The 20,190-nt window shown below is 39.3% G+C and overlaps 1 protein-coding gene across 3 annotated transcripts in view; it reads right to left on the bottom strand.

Annotated features, from left to right (window-relative positions):
* The window catches only part of LRCH1 (leucine rich repeats and calponin homology domain containing 1), a 213,350-nt gene that overhangs the window by 25,280 nt on the left and 167,880 nt on the right, over nucleotides 1-20,190 (bottom strand). For 2 of the 3 annotated variants that reach the window (XM_061434585.1, XM_061434586.1), the window contains exons 12-16: nucleotides 19,942-20,031; nucleotides 19,806-19,842; nucleotides 15,347-15,400; nucleotides 14,536-14,608; nucleotides 2,616-2,725 (exon numbers count right to left, since the gene is read on the bottom strand). In XM_061434585.1, the coding sequence (XP_061290569.1) occupies nucleotides 2,616-2,725; nucleotides 14,536-14,608; nucleotides 15,347-15,400; nucleotides 19,806-19,842; nucleotides 19,942-20,031 (364 nt within the window). Of the gene's footprint in view, nucleotides 1-2,615; nucleotides 2,726-11,762; nucleotides 11,868-14,535; nucleotides 14,609-15,346; nucleotides 15,401-19,805; nucleotides 19,843-19,941; nucleotides 20,032-20,190 lie in introns of all 3 variants that reach the window. The other variant, XM_061434584.1, reaches the window with a different exon arrangement.

Below are 20,190 nucleotides of genomic sequence, written 5' to 3'. Positions count from 1 at the left end.
ATTATGTTATGAGACTTTGGACCCTATTTAAACTTCTCTTTTGGCTAGCTATTTTGGACACTGCTCTGGCAGGGAGTGGGAAGGCACCACCTTGCTGCTGCTGTGTAAACGCAGATTGCCACTTGGTGTCAGTTCACTGGGACTGGGATAGAAATCCAGGCTCCCCATGTATAGGTTCCACGGTCACCGTGGGAGGGGATGGGATTGTTTTTAGTTAGTAGGGATGAAATTCCTGGCTCCCAACTTGGCCTTCTCTGATATCATCCCTGCAGAGGTGAAAGTCAGCTGCCTATTCCATCTTTGCAGGCATGGGTAGGGTTGGGGTCACAGGTTTCCTGTAGCTGGAGTAGGGCATTTATTGTTGTAGATGTTGTAAATGTAAAAAAATTGTAAAAGTTTTCTGTCTCCCTAGGCTGTCCTTTTTCTGGTCCTCTGAGTAAAGTAAGCAGGCTTTTGTTGGGACTTTAAAAAAAAAAACAAAAACCTGTTCCCATGAGCATTTCCAGTTTCCAGCTACTTCAGCTCCAAGTCTGAGAAAGATGAAGCAAAAAAGAAAACCCACTGGACTCAGCACCGAGTCATTCCTAGTCCCCAGGAGCCCAGCTGGTCTGAATTATTCTCTCCACCTTGCAGACTGCTCTTATGCTTATTTTATATATAATTGCCAAGGGTTTTAGTTGTACTTAGTGAGAGGAATGGGGAAAAGCACATCTACTCCATCTCCTCAAAAGCAGGAAAATCCATTTTTTAAACTTCAAATACAAATTTCTCCTTTACAGCAAAAGCTCCTCATAATTGGGTAACACTGTAAGAAAGGATGACTTAATTTGGAGATTTGCAGTAAGTAAAGCACTTGAAAATCAGTGCCTGTAACAGTGTTGCCTAATTCTCTTTCAAAACTGTCCTGTGTCTAGACACCTGATTTTTTATTTCTAACCTTGCTTTCAGTCTCTAATTAAATTAAAACATAAGCTATCAATATGACCCAGGCTTTAAGATAAAATCATATCACGCTTTGAGAGGCTTGTCTCAACTTCTCATCTTATTTTTACGTATCTCTGAAAGTTCGCCTCCCAAGTTTACAGCACACCCAAATACTCGAGGCAAACGACCGAGGTCTGACTTGTCCGATGTGACTGCTGAGTCAACCACAGCGGCTTAAAGTGGTGGTGAGGAGTTTCCGGGTTTTCATCTCTTTTCTCCGGACTACCTGCTATATATATACTTTTGGGGCTTCCCTGGTGGCTCAGAGGATAAGGCATCTGCCTGCAATGCAGGAGACCCAGGTTCGATCCCTGGGTTGGGAAGATCCCCTGGAGAAGGAAATGGCAACCCACTCCAGTATTCTTGCCTGGAGATTCCCATGGACAGAGGAGCCTGGCGGGCTACAGTCTATGGGGTCGCAAAGAGTCAGACACGACTGAGCGACTTATATAACCATATATATGAAGTATCATCTACAACAAAAAAAGATTCTGACCTTCCTTAAATTCAGCTTTAATTTTACTTATAGAATTCATTGCTCATTTGTAAAACTCACTGTTATTTGAAGTTGTATATTTATTTGTTTCCTTCTTACTTATTCTCTCTTCTCAATAGACTACAGGCCTCATGAAAGCAGAGACCTTTTTGTTCTTTTGTCTCTCCATCACCTAGACCATACGGCCTGGCACAGAGCAGCAGTCAATAACCATTTGCTAGTGGAGAAGGAAATGGCAACCCACTCCAGCGTTCTTGCCTGGAGAATCTCATGGACGGAGAAGCCTGGTAGGCTGCAGTCCATGGGGTCACAGAGAGTCAGACACGACTGAAGCAACTTAGCAGCAGCAGCAGCAGCAGTGAAAGAAGAAGATATAGTATAAAATCCACCTCTTCAAGAAGCTTCCTATATTCTTCTAATTAATGGCTATGGTACTTCTCTTTGAATATAAAAGAACTTATGTAGTAAAGCATGATAGGCTGCCTTTAATAACTAATATCAGTGAGTTCTTTGGTAACTGATCCTTGGCCTGCCGTTTGACCTTCCACATACTTACGTGAGATCCTCCTAATTAGACACAAAGACCATGAGGGTAGACAAATATATACACAGTTGCCACCAGGAGCTGTGCTGGGGATAGAATTACAACATGGAATAAGACAGCCATGGCTCCTGCCATCACCAAGCTTAAAAGCTCCCCTAGCGCCCAGCACAAGACTTCACTCTTGGTAGGAACTCAAATGGTTTGCCTATTATATGACATTGGAAAATTCTGCCTAGTAGGGATAACTATAAACATCCTTTAAAGTCACGTAATCTTATTAAATAAATTAATAACAATGCATTTTTACAAGTTTTAACTTTTATACATAGGTATTAAGTATTTCTACTTATATTACCTCATAGATTCCTCACAAAATCCCACAAAGGTAGATGGGAACTACTGTTTTAATATATGAAAAAACTCAAACTCAGAGATGTTAAGTGACTTGCCCAGTAGCAGTCAGTCAGTAGGCGAGTTGGCTAGATTTGAAACCAGGTCTGTTTGAAGTATTTCAAAATCTACTTTTTAAAAATACGGAATGCTGCTTCAACGCTGGAAATTATTATTCAGTAATACAACGTTTCCCGGTACCTCTCGGAGTTGTTCCACCAGTTCTTTTTCTTCTCTCATCTGTTCCATTTTCCTCCGAATCGTAAACTGTGGGTCTATAGATTCCAAATTTCTCTGTGGTCTTAGAAACACTAGAAGAGAAAGGGGGAAAGCCTTTATGGAGTGTCTAGTACAGACTGCCATATCGGGCTGCTCATGTTTGAATCAAATAGTTTGTTTATCCCAAATAATTCATTCACCACTCACAAAAACAGGAAATTCTGACTTTACATGAAAAGCTTGATTCAAATATTCTAGAGAAAATTATGTTTTCAATTATTCTGCATTGTGTGGACGAATGATCAGCTGAATCCAGGAAAGGGCTTGGTCATCCTTGGTATTATTCCAGACTCCTCCTCTAATTTTTCCACTGCTTCTATTCCAAGCTTTCATCTACACTCCAGGTTTCACAATCCTTTCATTAAACTTGAATACTCTGTTTCAAGTAACAAGACAGAATTGCTTTACATGGTATAAACAAGCACAGGTTAATGATTTTGTTGGCTGCGGTTTTTCCATCAGCCTGGATAAAGAACTAAGTGATGATATGCACTACCTACTCCCAAGCGTTATCTATCTGAGCGTGGAGGGGAAATTCTGGCTTCTATCATGTCACTGAAAGTGCATCCCTAAGTCAGCTCTTCAAAGATGACCGTAGATTGCTTTCAGAAAAGCTGTCAAGATGGGAGGCGGTCTTAAGAGATCATCTTTGCCTGCAGGTCCTTAAAATTACAACCTTCCAGGAATAGCAACTCACAGTGGCAACTCAGGAAGGAGTTAAGGCTCTGGCTGCAGACAAAATGAATGTTCTCAAACTTTGAAGGATAACATCTCTTAAAGACTATCAGGAAAGCACGAAATATTCTACCTATGGGCAGTGATTCTAGCAATTTATATCAGGATACAAAGCACAGGGCAGATTTAAACTTGAATCTTTTTCTGCCTTTAGATTCTTATTAAGACTATCAACTTTCCATGCACACAGAGGGAGCAAAGAGTGGTTAAGAGCTGTCGTTGGTTCTCTGTGTCCCATAGATTTTCAGATTGGGAGAGGTGGGGATGGGAGGATGGGGGGGGCAGGGCTTCAGAAAGTCTGGGGCAGAGAACTCCAGTTTTAAAAATCAGTACCACATAGAAGGCTGCACCGACATACTGCGATTCTAGTTGCTTCAATCACCATATCTTCAATAATATAGAATAAGAAGATTATGCAATGTTTATTCTATTCTGACAAACATTCTCTATGAGCCACTTTAAAAGCTAATTCAATTTATTTATTGTTAAATATGGTTTACAAATATACTTTGAATTAAAAACTGGGGCCCACCCTATAATCAATTATCCTACATTCATACAACTATGTCATTTTAATCCTAATTTGTATCTTTGAATCAAAACACCTTAATGAATGTCTTACACTATACTTTTCACATTTAGGTATTTTCTTTCTAAATCAGTTCTAGGATATTTGAATCAGCATTCTGGTGCTCTACAGAGGACCAGAAAGTTGACACATCTTAAGAAATCCTTGACTTACGGAAGTTAATGGAGCAACGGGATGACTACTGTACATGAAACACCTTCTGGAACTTCAGAGAGAAGTCAGCCTGGGGCCTGGGCTTCTGTCTCAAGCCCCCTAAGGAAGTCACAGGTGGAAAGAGCCAAAGTCTTGTCACCAAGACCCACAAAAACCAAACCCCACAGGAAGTGAGACCAACTGTTTCAAAAATAAAGGCAAGGCAGGCCGAGGAAGTAGGGTAGACCAATCAGCAGGGAGAGATGAGATAAAGTTGCCTTTGCACCATATGGAGCCCAGTCAAAAAATCTACCTACTTAAACTTAGTGATCAGAAGAGAGATACATTAAAATGGAAAGTCCAGAAAAAATCCACACCCTCAAAGAAAAGAAATCAACCAAATTTACCAAAAAAGTCAAGGAATGTGGACTTAATTGAGTAATACACATACTGGTCCACAAGGGGGAGCCCCAGCTCTGTTTAAACAAATCCAGTGTTTTCTTTGGAGGTTTTATTTTCCTTCGGCTTTTTTTCTGGGGGCAATCTTATCTAATACTACATGTTTAATATTTCCAATATGTTTTTACTGGCAGACTTCATTCTGAATACGAAGCTATCAGGCAGTTAAATTAACTGTGAGCTTTTGGTTAACAGGACACTCTTCAAGTATCTATGCCCTGTTAGAGCCCTATGTGAGATAACAAGATAACACAATGGTGTCTGGGTTTTAAATACCTGGTCTTGCTTTTCATCTTAAATGCCCATACATCTCAAAAAATACAAAATGCATGCTTGGGTATTTGCTTTATGAATATAAGCAGTTAAAAAATGTTAAAACATATGTGAACTGTTATTTTTTAAATGAACACTTCCAATGTATATAAAATTATTGGAAATTTGACTACTACTAGTTTTCTAAATAGATTAATTATTGTAGAATATATGAGAATTTAAAATGAATTATTTAGACTGAAATCTACAGAGCACATGTTTGTTATGATGGAATTAATTTTCATAGGATCATTATAGGAGCTCTGATTATACTATCTACAATTTTTTTTCTTTTCAAGCCATATTTAAATAATAAATACACTGACCAGTTTGGTCAGAGCTTCAGGAAATTGATCTATGGAGGAATTATTCTAGTTTTCCTTAATTTTCTGTCACTACATTTAAGAACTCCCCTACTTAATTCAGGGGAATAAACGTTAACTTGAGGCTACAAGAGCCGCTTTGTTATAGTAAATATTTTTCAAAGCAAATGCCACACTGATTAATGTAAATAAGAAGGAAAAAAAGCTGGGACAAGAGAGCAGAGGGAGGGTGTATATGAGGGAGTGAGTGTGTGTTTATGTGTGTGTGTGCTCAGCTGTATTCGACTCTTTTCGACCCCATGGACTGTAGCCCACCAGGCTCCTCTGTCCTTGGGATTCTCCAGGCAAGAATCCTGGAGTGACCTGCCATTTCCTCCTCCAGTGGATCCTCCTGACCAGGGATAGAACCATGTCTCCTGGGGCTCCTGCAGGCAGATTCTTGACCACTGAACCACCGGGGAAGGACGTGTGTACACACACGTATATATGCCTAAGGGGCAGGAAAAGCCAAGGAAATAGGAGATTTAAGATGCAGGGAAAAAATGAGTCCTGCTTCGCTGGTTAGTTACTATGTATCAAATAACATTCAAAGAATGAAAAGGATGGTTTGCTCATACTTGCAGTTTTGCTCATACTCAGAAATACAGAGACAAATTTCTAAGCAAAAATTCTGCAGGGAATGATGAATATGCTTAGGAAGAATATCAAATTCATTCTGCAGGTACAGGTCAAACTCTACTACTTTCCCCTTATCTCTACCTCCTCCTCCACTCTCTTCATCGTCTTCATCCCCGGCCTGGGAATGGTCTGTCAGCTATGAATGCGCAACGTTCCTTATCTGCGCCTCTCATGGTACTCATCACCTTCTGTCTCACAGTACAGATCTGATTTTCTCCATAGGACTCTCTAATACAGAGTTTATGTCTGTTTCCAATTTAAACTTCTACCCCTGTCCAAGAAAGCAGCTTGTTTGATGAATAAACAACAACAACAAAAAAGTGTTTCAAAAACTCCCTCATTCAAAGATCAGACTATCTGGGACTTCCCTGGTGGTCCAGAGATTGAGATTTCCCCTTCCTATGCAAGGGGTGTGGGTTCGATCTCTGGTGGAGGAGCTAGGATCCCACATGCCTCATAGTAAAAAAAAAAAAAAAAGTAAGAAAGAAACATAAACAACAGAAGCAGTATTGTAACAAATTCAGAAAAGACTTTAAAAAATGGTCCACATCAAAACATCTTAAAAAACAAGCAAGAAAACAAAGATCAGTCTATCTGGAGAGTACCTTGACACAGATTACCCTACCCTGATATAAGCAGTCACCTGAGAAATCTCCTAAAGCTTAGTTTCCAGGTTTGAATGCCTTAGACTGAAAAATAAAAAGTTCCACAAAGGCAGAGATTTAGTCTGTCTTTTTCAGAACTGTGTCCACAGTAAAGTGCATCATGCCTAACACACAGTAGGCACTCAACAGATACTGGAACTTCCCTGGTAACTCAGCTGGTAAAGAATCCACCTGCAATGCAGGAGACCCCGGTTCAATCCCTGGGTCAGGAAGAGTCCCTGGAGAAGGGATAGGCTACCCACTCCAGTTTACTTGGGCTTCCGTGGTGGCTCAGACAGTAAAGAATCCCCCTGCAATGTGGGAGACCTGGGTTCAATCTCTGGGTTGGGAAGATGCCCCTGAAGAAGGGATCGGCTACCCACTCCAGTATTCTTGCCTGGAGAATTCCATGGACAGAGGAGCCTGGCAGGCCATAGTCCATGGGGTCGCAAAGAGTTGGACACGACTAAGCAACTTTCAACAGATATTTAAGGATGTGCACAAGAAACTATTTTTTAAAATGTTATAAAAGTACCTTTCAGTTAAGCAAAGAAAGCCCACTCCTCTAAAAATTCCCTGAAATGCTGTTACAAGAAAAGCATTTTGCATAGAAATTATTAGTGGATATTATTAACCTTTATTATCTAAATTTAACTCCAGATTTCTTCTCTGTGGACACATGAGGTTTGGAATTCAGCTCTCCACTTCCCCTTGGAAACTAAAAAATCTGGACAGGGTGTGATGTTAAAGACATACCAATTCAAGGGCAACAATAGGGTGGTTTTGAAAAAGTATCATGAGTTGTAGATCCAGTTAATGTGAATCAGAAGTCTGATTAATACATTCATTTATTCCCTCTGGTGCCTAAAAATGAATTAGATAAATTCTCTGCCCTCAGAAGGCTCAAATTTCTTCTCTATTGTCTTGGGCAGTTTATTTAACCCAGGGGTGTTTACCTGCTTAACAGAACATCAAGTCAGCAAAATAATCAGTACGAAGACTCCATGGTACACCAAATAAATTAGCGTCTCTGAGTGTAGGGCACAGGCAGCCATTGTTTGAAAAATGCCCAGGTGATTCTAATATAAAGCCAGGGTTGAGAACCACAACCCCTCCCAGCTTCAGTTTCCTCATTTTTGTAATGGGGAAAAAAATACCTAGAAGTGCAAGATTATGGTAAAAACAATTCCAGAAAATGTCTGAAAACTGGCCCAAGATAGGTATGTCTGTCCATTCATTCACTTTCCAGTGACAGTTTAAAGATCAATTTTAAGTATAAATTAGCACCCACCAATTTGTTGAAAATGAAAGAGAAAATACTTCAAAGGAAGGCAGGAACAATTTTAATTTCAAAATGAAGGGGGAAAAGAAAGAAAGCAGCAGAGTAGTAAAAGAGCACAAGAGAAGGAGCGGAAGTGAAGCTTTCAAGTTAAGAACAACTTGAAGTGAAGCTGCCCTCTCCAGCCCCAGGGGGCAGACATAGAGACACAGGTCCACATCCTTCTCCAGCCATTTTAGGAGGCAGGACTTTGAGGACTGTAGAAATTCAAACTCCCGAGGACTTCCTAGCCAGTTGTCATTTTTATTTCTTTGAAGAATGAGTTTAGGGAAGATATGGGAATTTGAAATGACATATATTTGAAACAAAATATTAGAAAGCAATATTTATTATTTCAAATGTGTTTCTTTAAATAATTTTACTTCAATAGTCATTTTTAAAAAGTGGAAATTTTAATATAAAGCATGACAGTGAACAAGGAATAAACAAGCCAACTTTACCAAAAGTAATTAATAAAAATCATAAATGAAAGGCAAGTTGCATCATGCTGGGTAGAGTGGGAATATGATGCCATTTATTTTCACAGGTTGAGATAACCACAGATACTGGACAATGGAGCAACTATGAGGAAACAAAACTGATGGGGTAATCAGCTTTGAGATGCCATGAGGGGCACTGAATGGGATCTACTGTTTCAGAGTAACCAGGAAGAGCAACATAAAAGTAGGCTATTTCCCTCTTCCAACTTTAGCTTGGGGATACATACAGTGTTTCTTCATTAATTAAAAAACACTTACAAAACAGAAAGAGAATGTGAATGTATGGCAAAAACCACCACAATACTGTAAAGTAATTGAATGAGTGAGTGAAGTCGCTCAGTCGTGTCCAACTCTTTGCGACCCCATGGAAGAAACCGGAGAGAGACTCACAGATTTAGAAAATGAACTGATGGTTGCTGGGGGAGGGGAAGGGATAGTTACGGAGTTTGGGAAGGTCATGTACACACTGTTATATTCAAAATGGATAACCAACGAAGGACCTACGGTACAGCACGGGGAACTCTAGTCAATGTTAGGTGGCACCTGGCTGGGAGCAGGGTTTAGGGGAGGGTGCACACGTGTGTATGTATGGCTGAGCCCCTTTGCTGTTTACCTGAAACTACCGTAACGTTGTTAATCGGCTATATGCCAATACAAGATAAAAAGTTTAGTTTGAAAAAAACTTTAAATGTATTGGAAAATGTATTCAAATCAGAAGGCAACATTTAGCTCAAAGAGAATGAAGATTGTATTTGAAAGGTCAGATTTGGGAACCTACACAAATATTTGAAAAGACTTCTGCTGCCAGAAAATTATCAGATAATTAACAGAAAATTATCCCTTCCCTAGGGCATACTGTAGGCAAATTGCAAAAAGGGGGAAATAACAACTACCCAATGTCTGACCCAGGTAGATTAATACTGAAAACAATCCCTTTGTTATTTTGTGTGTGTGTGTGTGTGTGTAGTACACTATAATACCTACATGTGAATCCCTAGAATTTTCACTGATAGAAAAAATATCATATAAGTATTGGATGGTTATTTTATTTTCAGGAAGATTTTCACAGTGATTATTTTCTACGGAAATCTTAAGACTTTATCTGGCACAAAGTATCTTGCACAAAGAATCCTCAATAAACAGCTGTAGATGTGAAGGTAGAGATGGTGGAGAGGAGACTGGACCCTTGGGCATGGCCCCAGCTCCCCTTCTATCTAGCAGCGTGAGCTAGGCAGGTCACCCCACCTTTCTTGTTTTAGTTGGTTCATTTATAAAGATAGAAATTTTACTGCTACATCTAAATCTTACCTAGCTTTAAAAAGTCTTTTTCAGATATAATTCCTAAGGAAATACCAAATCACACATAAATCTTTCATTCTAGGCTTTATTCCCTTTAAACATCATCAGATCCATAAATAGCCATGCTTTCTGAGAAATGAAAATGATTCTCTCCCCTTTATTTTTAAGTAAAGGAATAGTTTATCAAGAAAGTTTCCACTTAGCCTTCCTCAATCTCCAGGATTTAAAGTGGGGTGATACAAGAAGGAACTTTGGTTTCCTTGTTATTGTTGTTTAATCACACTTGCTTTTGGTTTGAAATGTTAGAAATCTATGAAATAATAAAATTCCTTTTGTAACTGCTGCTGCTGCTAAGTCACTTCAGTCGTGTCTGCCTCTGTGTGACCACACAGACGGCAGCAGCCAGGCTCCCCCGTCCCTGGGATTCTCCAGGCAAGAACACTGGAGAGGGTTGCCATTTCCTTCTCCAAGGCATGAAAGTGAAAAGTGAAAGGGAAGTCGCTTAGTCATGTCCGACTCTTGGCGACCCCATGGACTGCAGCCCACCAGGCTCCTCCGTCCATGGGATTTTCCAGGCAAAGTACTGGAGTGGGGTGCCATTGCCTTCTCCAGTACTATCAGATAAAACGCCTTCTGCTACAGAGGTCTAGAAAAAGGAAAGATATAGTGATAATATCAGGAAAGATATAGTGAGTGCATGTGTGCTCAGTCATGTCCAACACTTTGCAACACTCTGGACTGTAGCTCACCAGGCTCCTCTGTCCATGGAATTTTCCAGGCAAGAATACTAACCTGCCAAAATATACATTATCCTTCTATGTAATGAAGTCTGAAAAAAGCATTTTTTGGTTGAATTTCGACCAGAAATCACAACAAATGTTTTACATATATGGTTTCTATTCATTACATGTAACATATTGATATTGAGATTAAAAAAATAACTTAGAAAATATATCTTCTTGTGTTTGCAGTGGTTTTACCCCACACATCACTTCTCTTCCCTATGAATCATATTCTCTATTTCTTTCAATATTACTTTTATTGCTTTGTATCTTGGAGTAAAATGCCTAAGATCTGAACTAACAGATCAATATGGAGACTGAGATATCTGTAGTAAGTGTATCTAAATAACTATATGTATTTTATTTTCATCTTTTAGGCTACTTTAGATATACAGTGGCACGAGATCAAACAATATCCACATTAATCCTAGCTGGGTGTCCTCAATTTTTTATTTGCACATTTGATTCTCAAGCCAATTTACCACTCGTGAATATTTGTTGTTGTTTAGTCTCTAAGTCGTGTCCAGCTCTTTTGCAACCCCATGGACGGCAACATGCCAGGCTCCTCTGTCCGTGGGATTTCCCAGACAAGGATACTGGATTCAACTGCCTTTTCCTTTTCCAGGGGCTCTTCCGGGCCCAGCGAGCGACCCCACATCTCCTGCGTTGGCAGGGGGATTCTTTACGACTGAGCCACCAGGGAAGCCCTCTTGAATATTATATAGATGAAAGGGCTGAAGTTATCAAAAGTCAAAATGTGCAAATAATTTTCAAAGAAAAAAAAAAGCAAGTGATTTCTCTTCGTTTTTAGAAATTCCTTACTTCTAACCATTCTCAGTGCACTCCTTTCAGATCAGTCACAATGTATCTTAATTACTTTAAAAAATCTCATTATCGAAAGCCTAGATAATAAAAGATTATTATTTTTTATTATTTATTATTATAAACTCCAAAAGCATTAGTTCAGAAGAGATTATCCAAATGTACAAAAACCCAAATTTTTATAAGCACGCAAACACACCAAAAAAAAAAAAAACCCAAGCAGAAAGAATAGAGAAGAAATTATTGTTCAGTCCTTCCAAAATTCAGAATGTTCAAGATAATTAAACATAGTTTAACAAACTGCCAGAGAACAATGCACATGCATTTTTCTGGACTTTCCAGGTTTACTGTTATCTCTTAAGTCAAGCATGCAGGAGAACGCATTCTATCTTCAGCTGCACAGAAATGAATGTTCAGTACATTCATTCACTGGCTTATTAATGAGCACATTGAAGAACAGGTACAAAGCCACCTACCATTGTCACTGTCTCCTGCAGAGGGAACACAGTAGCTAGAGCTGTCCCATGTTTGTGCCTGTGTAAGTTTGTTGAAGGAGATAGGAGGAAGAGTGAGGGCTGGGTCTGCAGGAGAGCGAGAGAGCCAGTCCGCGTACAGTCGCGCAAGGACCAGGAAAAACCAAAGGGGCGGCAGCATTTCACAAATGGCATAAGGGTTGTATGGAAATGAAGCGAATTTCAAATTATGGGATTTAATTTCAAATGTACAATACAGCAGGAGAATGAAAGATGGCGCATGGAATAAAAAGAACGATAAAAAACTGAGTGTTAGTACTTATCAATCATAGACTTTGCATGCAGTTAATATCATTCATCGTTAACAGTTCTCAAGCCCAGACTTAGAGCACTAATGAATCATGTCAGCGGAAAGAAGGAGCCCCCATAGACTATGCAGATAAAAAGCAAAAGCCCTACCAGATACCTTTCCCGAAGACCTTCTAAATAATTTTAACAAATATGACTCACCATAAAAGTTGGCTATGCAAAGTTTAATATGTATAAATATGTCTATTATTTATAAATAAAGCTATTATAGAATCAGCATTTACAGTTGGTGAATTTTTTTCCCCAAGGCAGTGTAAAATTTCTCTTTAAAGACATCTATAATGATAGCTGAATCTAGTCAACTCTGCTCAACCCTTGAACCATTGTCTTAGATATTGATCAGTATAAAACCAATTTTGGACACTAGTTGAGTCTCCTTAACAACAATTAACCAATAGATAATTGGTTAATTAACCAATAGATATCCATCAGTTCAAAGAACTTCTAAGTTGGTCATTTATGAAATAACATCTCTTTTGGGGGCACTATTCATATAGTAGTTTCTGATATTTAGAAAATACCTACACAATTTTTATTCAATCTTAAGGCAAGGCCGGTAAAATACATGGACATGTTTCTAGGAATGACTATTTGGGTATATATACATTTGTCTTTCCTTGGAGGAAAACATAGAAAAAAATTTCTTTTGGAAAAAACTACCAGCCAACTTAAAGAATCTAAGTTTCTATTCCAAATTTCTGATTTGAGAAGTCTGTTTTTATTTATAACACAGAAATCACATGAATTCATATACTTAATTTTAACATAAAAATCACTTTTTAAAGATCCAAAGCTACTTAATCAAAAAGAATGATATGACCTTCAATTAAGATTACTATATATTTTCCAGAAAATGTCAAAAATACATACTGTAATATTTTAAACTTAATAAATAAAATTTTAAACATTCCCAATAGATGATGCTAGTTTCATAAAGTTCCAACATGCCATCTGATGTTCCTGAAGAAAAATCAGTATTATTTACAACAAACTCCACAAAGCTTTCAACAGCTAGCACAATTTCCACACTGGTTAGTCAGCATTATAGAAAGGCTGGAAGCTAGGAGGGGAAATTATCTTTGTTTCCTGCTATTCAAAATGAATACTTCACTTAGTTTTCACCACTGCAAAGAATCAGAAATGGTTCAACAGTGTGGGCACAAAGTTGATAAGCTGAATTTGGACCCCATAAAAAGAACTGGAAAAGTCATGGAGACAATTTTACGACTAAACTACAAAGATGCACATTTAAAAGAATATTATTCTGTGGAGATACGTTCAACTTTTGATTTGCTCAGTTATAAGAACTTTTAAAATTGTCTAAAACTGCCTATAAGGGACAGGAGAAAGCCTAGCCAAATATGAGGCCCTCGGTGTGTAGAGAACATTCCTGGTAGATCACCACTCAAGGCATGGGTGCCCCCATTCCTCCCAGCACAACCTGAGACCTTGCAAATTGAAGCCCAGCCCATATCTGGCTGTATACACTCAGGTCTGTAAATGGTGAGGCTAGTCATTTGAGTCCAATTTCAAGTACAGTTCGGCTCTCCATAAAACACTTCCTAAGCCCCACCACACACCCAAGCATGTTCTCAAATAGCTTTGTCTTATAGTCCATTCAAAATGCCAGGAAACCTTTACACCTGGCCACACGTTACCCATCAACCAACTTCCTCCAAAAATGAAAAAACATTCCTTTATAAAAGAATTATATTTTTTTTTCCTATGGGTAAAAAATTATACATATGTGTATCTGCAACTGCTGCCACAATGCTTTACTAATAAACCCAAGAATATCTAAGTTCTTTACTACCTTTTGCTTAAAGAATCTGAATGCCTTCTTAGCACTTAACTGAAAAGCATTGGTACAGAATATTTGCAAAAGACCTAAGAATGAAAAATATTAAAACAGAGAAGCAACTACTAATAATAAGTTAAAATAAAGTAGGTACTATAACCAGAAAAGACCTTTAAAATCTCTCTGACCACTCACATGAGTCTTGGAATGACTGCCCTGTCACAGGAGTAATCACACAGACCTTTCCAAGGTCCAGAGAGCAAATGAGGGGTGTCTCACAAAGAGTCACCATCCTTCATGCAGCAAGGTACCAGCAGCCACCGAGGCAGAGGGGTGGCTATTTTATCCAAAAAGCATTTCTTTGCCACTTACATGCCCCAACATTTTTCTCTCTTTGCTCTGTTACTGATAACACAGCCTTAAGAGGAGACACACTGACAACAGAGCCTGAAAATCTGGCCTCGCCAAGCTGTAGCAAGGTTCTGATGCCAGGATTCAAACTCACCAGCGTTGACAAGGCTGCTCCCACTATAACAAATGCACGCAAAAGGCTAAAGAGAAACTCCGGAGTTGTTTCACGTGGGCGAGAACACTGAGGTTTCCATTTACCTGATCGAGGTTTCAGGCCAAACAGAGCTGTGCTGGTGTTGGTCGGAGAGCTGGCGGGGGAGTTCTCTCTCATCTGTGGTGTTAGAAGGAAAGGACACTTTTTAAAGAACTGGAGCAGAACTATGCATGCTTCTCCAGGATCAAGGGTTGCAACAAAACCTCGACCTCCTTGCACTGGCTGCTGTGAGGAAGTCCTGACTAAAAAACATGATAACGGATGCATCTTCACATTGCAAATTCTTGTGGTAGAATCAACAGAATGTTATTTGGGGGCAGATTTATTCAATTTTTATATGTTCATTATAAAAGAGTTCATAATCGTGTGATACTGGTAATCCTTTTCTGCTCCAGAATAGATGTGTGCATTCAAGTGCACGCATGCACGTGTACCACACACACACAAGCACACACATACATCACCTCACAGAGGGCACATCTGATAAAGAATCTCATAACACAGTGAGATGAGAAAACAGATGACACTGAGCAGATGTCTCAGCTATGTGGAAACCCCATGGATCAGTTATGGTTAACAAGACATTCTAAATGTTGCCTATTTGAGCTATTTTCACTCTGCTTTCTATAAAAATGCTGCTATATTTAATTTTCAAAATATATCTTATAAAATGAGTCTTTAATTATGGATAGGGCTGGATCAGGCTATGAGAGCTAATGAGAGATTCCCTCCGAGATTCTGCAATACAATTAACTCATGAATCACAACAGTCTCAGATTACAGATTTTTGTAAAAGATATTCCAATTCAGGTTTCACAAAACACCTCAGCTTTCATTAATCATCAGGAAACTTACCTCATTAGGAGAATACTCGCTCCCATTACTCTGTAATGTTAGGTCATTTTGCACCTAAAGGAAGAAAAAAAAATGCATGGTATGTTCCATCAGACTATAAACTTTTTAAGGCAAGAACTGAGTCTGACTTCTATCATATCCCTGGCACACAGGGATACAATGCCTAATACATAGAATTAATTTGTAGTTAAGTAGGCCATTCTTACTGTACACTTTCTAAAAACATGCAGCTATATTCACAGAAAAATACATCTAAAATATACAAACTAAGAAAAGGGATTTCCCAGAGTAAAGAGCTCAGCCCAAAGTACCTGTGAACATCAGCTTGCCAGGTTCCCCAGTAACCTGCAGGCTCCCACGTGCTGAGAGCATAAGGGTTTTCAGAAATGGCCCAAGGCAGTAGTTCCCAAATACACAAAATCTCACTGGGAGCTTTTTAATGAACGAACACGCCTGAACCTAGGAAAGTCCTATGCTATCAATTCAACATCAGTTTGTTTTGACAACCAATGAGAAAACTCAATAGTTTATTTTACCCAGATATGCCTTTTTTATAAGGTAATCAAGAACCCCAGGGAATTCCCTGGCGGTCCAGTGGTTAGGACTCCACACTTTCACAGTCAAAGGCCCAGGTTTGATTCCTGGTCAGGGAACGAATGGAGAAAGAAATGGCAACCCACTCCAGTGTTCTTGCCTGGAGAATCCCAGGGAAAGGGGGAGCCTGGTGGACTGCCGTCTATGGGGTCGCACAGAGTCGGACACGACTGAAGCGACTTAGCAGCAGCAGCAGGGAACTAAGATACCATAAGCCTTGCGACATGGCCAATGACAACAACAAAATCCCATTGATCCGCCCTATAAAAAATTTGGTGATAACTAATATAAACATGTTCATACGTATCACCAAACTAGTAAAAATTTAAGATGTCTATTCCTATTGTTGAGGACTGCTATTAAAAAACATTCCCAACTGTGACAAATTCAAGGGAATAACATATTTTTAGAATAAAATGTCATTGATTTCCCTACCTAATTAAATGTCTTAACTGCTAATAAGTAAGTTGCGGTTTTGATTCTCTATCAGAAACTCTGTTCTCCAATTTTCCCTGTTCTCCTCCACCATCCTTCCCCACTGGACATTTATTTATGTATAAGAGTATACTTTGTAGTTCTTCCTGGATGGATGCCAGCGCTACCCAAACTTAATGGGGACAGTCAACTAAAGTGTGTTAAAAGGAAGAGAATGCGGTGTGCTAATTACAAGGCATTTCACAATCTTGGTCTCACCAATGTAACTGGGCACCAGCCTCTCTCGTGGTGTTTCTGTCCGGTTTACGCTTCATGCTGATTCCGTCATGGCCACGCTGTCTTGCCCAGCACGGCCTCCTGGGACCCATCCAAATCCAAATCGCCCTTGAAATCTAGATTAATCTCTCTCTCCTTAAACTCTTATCCCTTCCCCTACTATCCCAGAGTACCTGAAACACCCAGGATTATGGGCCATCTCACAGTCATTTCTGCTTTCTCAATATCTATGGCTTCTTTCCTCCACAATTTTTAAAATGCCTTAAAAGTGAGGGCAACTTCATCTCCTTCCTATTCCAGTCTTGGGTACTAAAAACAAGGCCACATCCTGCACAAGGACTCAACACAGACTGGCTAACTGATTCAAGACTCTGCTTACGAAACTGATTTCTTCCTGAATTGGGTGGAAGAAATAATACAGAAATAACCAGACCATAAAGGAGGGGCCCACTTAAGTTCCACATATCATGGGTACTGGCCTTGCTCATCCACCACTTTCTTCTCCATTCCTCCTTCTTGTGACTTTTCTTTTTCCACCGGAGCCAGAAATTCTCCCTCCCTTTTTAAAATCATGAAGACATATCTGTCATGGACAGAGAAATGCCCAAAGAAGGAAGATAAGGAATAAGAATTCCTTACACCAAACATGACTCCTTGTTCCACCAAAAAGGAAAAAAAAAAAAACAAATTAACACTGTAAATCAGAGATGGAATGGAGATTTTTTTCCCCTAGAGGCTTGGTGTCTTCCTGATACTCCTAAAATCATGCACAGAGGAGGGCATCTATTTTACTGGTTCTGCAGGGTCTTCCCTGGTTGCCCAGTGGTTAAGACTCTGTGCTTCCAATGCAGGGGGCGTGGGTTCAACCCCTGGTCAGGGAACTAGGTCCCACATCTTAGTGAGAATCTCTGTGTGCTATGCGGCACAGCCAAAAAAAAAGATTAAAAAAGTGGGTCTGCAGCAGGATTCTACCATGGTCTCAAAGTATCTCTTCACTGACTACTAGTTGCAAGGGGAAATAAAACAATACTCAAATGGTGGAGAAATCAAGTTCCTCATCCACTGGGTGATCAAGTTACCATCACCAGTGAAGCTCAGACATTCACAATGTGCCTCTGAAGGTGATACCCTGAGAAGGACACCACGTCACCTGGGCAGCATCCTAGACAAGAACACAGAGACTCAATCTGATCATGAGGAAATATGAAGGATTTCTGTCCCACAAAATAAGAGGCAGTTCATTCTTTAAAAAAGAAGAGCACTATATTCTTTAAAATTTTAAGGTCATAAAAAGTCAAAGAAAGGTTATAGAAATATCCAGAATAAAGGAAACTATAGGTACCTGACAACTATTGATTCTAAACTGGATCCTACTAAAGCGGAAAAAGTGCTGTGAAAAACGTCATTAGATCAATCTAAATATTTGGACTATGGAGAGCATATTAGACGAAACTATTTTATCAGTGTAAATTTATGAAGTTGATAACTGAAGTCGAGTTATATAGGATAAAATCCCTATTCTTAGGAAAGGTACATTGAGATGTTTAGGGAAAAGGACTATGACGTACAAAACTTATCCTTTAATTTTCAGAAAAAGAACTCTGGGGAGGAAGAGAGAGACAGATACCGCAAAAGTGGTAAAATGTTAATTACAGAAAATGTGGGTAAAAAGTTCTAATTTTTTTGTAACTTTTTGCAGACCTCTGTAATTTTTTAACCTTTTATAATTATTTCCAATTAAAAAGCCAAATACAAAAGTAAGTCTGAACAGAATCAAAAGGAGCATGTCTCAAAAGGAGGGCCTCATGAATTAGACCCAGGACAGCCTTCACCTAAGAGGCTCCCTGATGTCCCACTCCTGGGTCATTGAGTGACTCTCCACTTGGGGAGGAGGGAGTGCAGTGACTCTAAGGACAGAGCAGAGGAACAGTCACAGCTAAAGTCAGGTGTCCTGAGTTATAAGATGGATCCTAACTTACAGAAAATCGAGGAGAAGTTAGAGAGGTAGCCCACGCGAGTCCATAGTTAGCAAGCCTTTGAAATGGAAAGAAAACTCAATGTAATCCCAAATCACAATACTCAACTATGAAACCATATTCTCTAGGAACATGGGTTTTTAAACTATAGCTCTTTTCCTACTTATTTAACACAGAGACTTAGCTACTTAAGAGTGTGAGACTGCTTTACTATGGTACCTGTTCAGATAGCTCAAGCAACATAAGTTGGCTGTATTGAAATTAGCCATCCTAAACCCATTCAGTAAGAAGGGATGAAACAGGCTGTAACCAATGTTTTACTCCCATGTCACTGACTCAGACCTCTCTCTCTCCCCCCTTTTATCTTTGGGACCTTCCAAGCTTATCTCTAGTTTTATGTCAAAATTGCTTTCTCTGCAGCCACCTGAATTTTACCCTACATAGCTACCTAACCTACCTTAACCTGTCCCCAAATTCCCCCATCAGTTTATCTTTGCTAGTCTCTTAATCCTCCTAGACGTTTCTCAAATCACTTACCCTTATCTTTAAAGTCTTTCCTAGTTTACATTCAGCTGGTCAGTTCATAGGCTGCTGGCACTGGCTGGTACTACCTCCAGTGTCCAACAGAGCCAGGTTTCCCTGTGGGTCTTATTTGCCATGGCCTGACTTAAAACTGTCTGACATAAAGACTTAGAGAATTCAATGGAAACAGTCAACTCTAATCTTCAATGGGAGGTGAAATAGAATAGATAAGCAGGAAAACTAAAGAAGCTAAAAGTATAAAAAAATTGAAAACCAGATCTTGAACAAATCTAAATACTGATCTCACTAATGAAAGTTCTTGTTCAGTCACTCAGTCGTGTCTGACTCTTTGTGACCCCATGAACTGCAGCACACCAGGCTTCTCTGTCCTTCACTGTCTCCTGGAGTTTGCTCAAACTCATGTCCATTGAGTCAATGATGCCAGGCAACCATCTCATCCTCTGTTGCCCCCTTTCCCCCGTCCTTAATCTTTCCGAGCATCAGGGTCTTTTCCAATGAGTCGGCTCTTCGCATCAGGTGGCCAAAGTGTTATAAAGAATGTTCTACCCCATGATACATCTTGACAGAATACGGTAGCCACTCTTCAGCGGCAGAATACTGCACCAGAACTCTGGTTCATCCAAGAGCAGCCTTACCTCACATTCTGGAGACCTCTCCAGCTGTATTTGACCACTGTAGGAATTACAGAATAAAAAGATATAAATATAATTTAAAGCAAAAATATTTCAATGTAAAAAGAGAAAATATACTGTTATAGAAAAGTCAACATACTTTAGTGCGGAGTCCTGTAATTCCAAGTCATCTGCTGGGTCCACAGGGTAAAAGTTTACAACGCTTCTCTCTGTAATATCTGTGCTTAATCTAAAGAGTAGGGGAGAAAAAGTGTTACCAAATTACTGAACTTTAATAAATCCTACTGCTTTTAGTTATATACTTAAAAGTTGTGTTTATCATTAGAATTGAGTAATAAAAGTTTTATGGTAGAAATTTCAAACTATATAGTTTCCTCACCATGACTAT

This window comes from Bos javanicus, chromosome 12 (assembly GCF_032452875.1).
Source record: "Bos javanicus breed banteng chromosome 12, ARS-OSU_banteng_1.0, whole genome shotgun sequence".
NCBI classification, from domain to species: Eukaryota; Metazoa; Chordata; class Mammalia; order Artiodactyla; family Bovidae; genus Bos; species Bos javanicus.
Note: the sequence above shows the minus strand (reverse complement) of the source record. Positions and strands in the feature narration are given on the sequence as shown.